General features: G+C 26.6%; 2 protein-coding genes across 2 annotated transcripts; one reads left to right on the top strand and one right to left on the bottom strand.

Moving 5' to 3' along the window:
• Nucleotides 1-121: 121 nt before the first annotated feature.
• Nucleotides 122-1,312, bottom strand: ENU1_021550 (aminotransferase, putative; the record flags this gene model as incomplete). Its single annotated transcript, XM_008857009.1, has 1 exon — nucleotides 122-1,312. The coding sequence occupies one exon, from the start codon at nucleotides 1,310-1,312 to the stop codon at nucleotides 122-124; it is 1,191 nt and encodes a 396-aa protein (XP_008855231.1).
• Nucleotides 1,313-1,593: 281 nt separating this feature from the next.
• Nucleotides 1,594-4,787, top strand: ENU1_021540 (hypothetical protein; the record flags this gene model as incomplete). The annotated part of the gene is made up of 2 exons (XM_008857008.1): nucleotides 1,594-1,665; nucleotides 1,740-4,787. The coding sequence occupies 2 exons, from the start codon at nucleotides 1,594-1,596 to the stop codon at nucleotides 4,785-4,787; spliced, it is 3,120 nt and encodes a 1,039-aa protein (XP_008855230.1).
• Between the last annotated feature and the right edge of the window lie 539 nt (nucleotides 4,788-5,326).

Raw genomic sequence — 5,326 nt, 5'->3', positions numbered from 1 at the left:
TATTTTCTTAATGATATTAGTTTAGTATAAAAAGGTATTTATTTTATTAAGTTTTCTGAAAGTACTGAAGAATTTTACAAAAAATAAACAACCAAAGAATACATTAGCATCATAATTTAAATTATTTTTCATAAGGTTTAAAGGCATCATATAATAAATCTAAGACACTTTGAATTTCTTTTCTTGAAGTAGCAACATTAAATCTTCTAAATAAATCAAATCCTTTTCCAAATGCCTTACCTTGGTTAAAGATAATACCTCGTTGACCAAGAAGATCATCAATTTTATCTGAACTAATTCCATATTTAGAAAAATCCATCCATAATAAGTATGTTGCTTCTGGTTGAGTAATTTGAATTGATGGGAGTTGGTTTTGAATAAATTCTGTAATGAGTTTTACATTCCCTTTTATGTACTCAAGACACTCTTTTAACCACTCAGAACATTCACCACTATAAGCTGTTTTCATTCCAATATGTCCAAATAAACTTCCCCAACAAATAGATAATCCATTTGCTACATGGAAAATTTTTGATCTCATTTCATCATTCTCACAAATCATAAAGGCTTGTGATAATCCTGGAATGTTATATGTTTTACTTGGAGCTAACATAGTAATAGTTATGTCTTTTGCATTTGGTAATGAGGCAGTGTGAATATGTTGTTTTGTTAATAATAAGTCACAATGAATTTCATCACTGATAATAATTACATTATGTCTTTTACAAATATTGATCATTTGTTCTAATTCATCTTTATCAAAGACTCTTCCTGTTGGGTTTTGTGGAGAGCATAATATAAATGCTTTAACATTTTCAGAAATAATTTGTTGTTCAAAGTCTTCAAAGTCAATTCTCCAAACCCCATTTTTTTGAACTAAACGATTATTAACTACTTTCCTATTTATACCTTCAACTGACTCAAAGAAATGTGGATAAGATGGTGTTTGAAACATTACAGAATCTCCTACATTTGTTAATGCAGTTAAAACAACAGATATTCCTGTAACTACTCCTGGAGATAATATCATTACTTCTTTTAAATGTTCTTCACTTAATTCCCATCCTTGTTTGCTTAAGTATTGTGAAATAATTTTATAAAGGTCTTTTGGAATATTGGAATATCCGTATATCCCTGTCTTAGCTGCTTTTGTTATGGCGTCAATAATAACTGGACATGATGGATAATCCATATCAGCAACCCAATGGGGATGTAATGGAACATTCTCATTAATAGGATATGGGTGAACAGCATATTTAAATGAATCAGTCCCGATACGACAAGGAAGTGTATCAAATTGGAATTTACTCATCACTGGAATTTAAAGTCAATCGAAAATTTTGTGTTTTTCATTTTTTGCTATTTTTATGAATGTTTTTAAAATAGAACTGAAAAATACTAAATATAACTTTTAGGAGGAAATGATTATTATAGAAAGAAATAGAAGAACTGAAAAATAATAAAAAAAGATGAAAATAAAAACTAAATAAATAAAAAAATTGAAATTTTTGTGATAAGGAAGTGGTTGATTTTTAAAAAAGACTAAAAAATAAAAAATGAACTCATAACTGAATTTTTCATAATATCAAAAACATGAGAAGATTATATCTCATTCTCTGTATACTTTTTGTATATACCACTGCCCATTCACTTGAAGAAGATTTTGTTTGTTTTTGTTCAAGTAAAGAGATATTTTATGATGAAAAAAATAAAGTGAGAAAATAAGATTTATAATATAGGAAATGGATGATTTTGAAGATTCATTATGGGACACATTGAAAAAAAAATCACAGAACTTATTAATGAAGGAAAAAACACTCAACAATAACAAGACTCAAGTCAATTCTACTCAAAATAATATTACTCAAAGTAATGTCACTCAAAGTAATTTCACTAAGGTAGAAAATGCAACTAAAACTAATAATACTTCTATTCAAGACCAACGATTTTCTACTGTTGTAGAAAGTGTTATTAAGGGATACGAAAGAATTATTAACTCTACACAAAAAGAAGTAGAACATAAAAAAGGAAAGTTACAAGGAGAAGTTAATAAAATGAGCAAAGATGTTACTGTAATGAAACAACAATTAATTGATGTAGAGAGTCAGATTAAAGAAAAAATTAAAGAAATTGAAGTATCTCAAGAATCCATTAATAAACAACAAACATCACTTTCAGTTTTTGAAGAACAATTAAAAAAGAATGGAGAAGAAAAAGACATTAAATTAAAAGAACAATTAGATAAAGATTTAAGACAAACTATTCAAAATGCTAAGAAACAAAAAATAAAATCAGAAAATGAACAAAAAAGATTAATTGTTCAATTACGTAGATTATATAGACATAAGAAAGTATTATTAAGAGATATTAAAGACAAAGAGCAACAAACTTCTCTTCTTACTAAAAGAGTTGCACATATTGAAGGACTTACAGAATTAAAAGTAAAGAATTTACAAAGAGTAGTTTCATGGATGAAGAAAAAGTTAGAAACAAGAAAACTTTATATTGCTAAGTTAGAAGAAGTAAGAAAATCAATTAATGAAACATTACCATTGCTAGAAAGTGAATTTACTACACCCAGTAAAAAGATAGAATTAACTGAAACTATTAATCAACTTAAGAAAGTTCGAGTTGCTACTATTAAACAAATAAAGAACTTAAGAACAATGTTAGCAGCACGTGTTGCAGTTTATAATAAATCTAAAATAGTAAGAATTGCATATGAAACTCGTAGAGATAGATTAAATGCACAAGAAAAGAAATATAGAAAACAAGCTAATACATTAAATAATAAAATTACGAAATTAAGAGTACAAATTAATGAACAAACAGCATATTTGAAGAAACAAACTGTTGAAGTTTTAAAGGATATTGCTGCATCTAAATTAAGTGAGTTAAGAGGAGAATATAACAGCAATGATAATGAAATGAGAAAAGTACAACGACGTTTATCATTTTTAAGTAAAGCACAATTAAAAGCACGAAAGGACTATGATGAAGATTTGAAACGAATTCAAAAAGAGTATCAAAAAATTAAGGTAACTGCATTTAAGAAAGCTAAAAAAGATGCTATTAGAGAAAAAAGAAGAATGGAAAGAAGAATTGAAAGACTTGAACGCGCTATGACTAATAAGAAATATACTTCAGAGCAAAGTAGAATATTCTCAGAAAAAGCTAAGTTGTTAAGAAAAAAAGTACCAGAAATTAACAAGAAAGTTCAAAAAGCAAATCAAAGACTAATTGATGAACAAAAAAGAATAAAAGAGGAAAGAGAGAAACAATATCAACATTTGAAAGTTGTTGCTAAAGAATTAAAAAGTAGAGAAGATGATTTATCAAATGAAGCAAGTATTTTAAGAGAAAAAATAAGCCAAACAAGTAATAAATTAGAAAAATCAGGATTAATTGAAGACCTTCATGATGTTGTTCGTAGATTGGCAACTGCACATGCACGTGCATCAATAGCTATTCGTAGTGTCGAAAAAATTGAAGATAAAATCTTTGAAGAATTGAAAAATGAATTAAGAAGTGAAAGAAAGATGGTAAGAGTGTTAATTAAAAGTAAAGAAAGAGCAACAAAGAGAATTCTTGTCTTAAAGAATCACAATGAATATGCAGAAGTTGTTGAAGAATTACAACATCGAGTTGAAGAATTAAGTCAACAAATTAATTTAAGAGAAAAGAGAGTTGCAGATATTGAAAGTCAAGTTAGTGAAGCAACTAGAAAAAGAAATGAAGATATCAAGATGAAAGTTATTGAAGTCAAAAGTCATTTAAATAGATTAAGAAGTCGTAAAGAAGCAATTGCTGATGAATTAAATAGAATTTTACAATCATCTAAAAGTGCATCAGTTGAAGAACTTAAGAAGAACACACTTCGAATGAAACAATTAAAACAAGAATTAGTAGTTCTTAACAATGAAGAAAGTAAGGTTAGAGGTGGATTAGAACAATTAAATAAAGTTATCTTTATTCGATCTATTGATGAAAAAACTGTACAAGCAGCACGTAAATCAAGAGAATTAATTAAAGCAATGAAAAAGAGTTCTAAACGAGTTAGAAAGTTAAGAAGTAAATTAGTAAATAATAAAAGATTGATTGAGAAATTATATAGGTCTGTTCATGAAACAGGAGACATTATTTCAGAAAGAGCAGAAGATAAAATGGAACAATTAAAGAATGTTAGAGAATTAATTAAAAATAAATTAAAAAAAGTTATGCATGAACATAAGAAACTTCAAAATGCATTATTAAAACATGTTGAAAGAGTCAAACGATTATCTAAATTCAGAATACATAATTTCCAGAAACAACATGCTGAATTACTTAAAAGAAGAAATGAATTATTAACAAAGAAGAAAGAAATTAAGAAGAATAAAGGAACAGAATATTTCTATACTCAAATTGATTTACTTGATGAACGTATGAATGAAGTTTTAAGGGATGAAAAAATGTATAAGTTAAGACTCAAAAAGAGATTAAATAAAATGGTTTCAATTGCTAAAGAATGTGAAAAGAAAACACCAAATGGACTTGAAGGAATTAAAGTCAAATGCACAATGTGTAGAAATCTTGCTGCATTCTTGTTACAAAAAGTTAGAAGAGATCGTATGTCTCCTAAAGAAGTAATGAAAAAGATGTATAACAAATGTGAAACCTCTAGCAATCCTGCATTGTGTTTAAGAACATCATTAAAATTAAGTACAGTTGCATTCCAAGAAAAGAATAAAGACTTAACACCAAAAGAATTGTGTTACAAAGTTGGTAGATGCGTATTACATGTTTAATTGAACATGATTTTTTACTTCTTGTATTGTTTCTTTTCAGAAGATTATCTTTTATTAGTAGTTTATAATTCTAAACAAAAAATTGAAATAATCTAATCTTAATTACTTATTATTCTCTTATTTCTTTGTTCAATAACTATTTATTGAATTTATTTCAGTATTATATATTATTAATGAGGATAGTTCATGTTAGTTATTGAATCATTTAAACAGACATATAGTTTGTTATTTTTTAATTTATTTTGTCAATTAACTTGTTAAAACATCAACAGATACAACAGAACATATATGGATTTCATACATGTCAACTATACAAGAATACTTTAATTTAATAATGTCAAAATGCAGTTGTTAATTTGATGACTTTAATATGGTTTTTGGACAATGAACAAGCTATTAAAAAATGAGAATGAATATTTAATACGATGGATGAAACTGAAAGAAAAAGGAAACAAGAAGAGGAGAGAATAAGAATAATAAGAGAAATGAACATAGTGGAAGAAATTCACCAAATAGAAGAGTGGACAAATAGAAAAGTA

The sequence above is a fragment of the Entamoeba nuttalli genome (assembly GCF_000257125.1).
Source record: "Entamoeba nuttalli P19 unplaced genomic scaffold asmbl_2374, whole genome shotgun sequence".
NCBI lineage: Eukaryota > Evosea > Mastigamoebida > Endamoebidae > Entamoeba > Entamoeba nuttalli.
The sequence above is the reverse complement of the archived record's forward strand: the minus strand, read 5'-3'. Positions and strand labels throughout refer to the sequence as shown.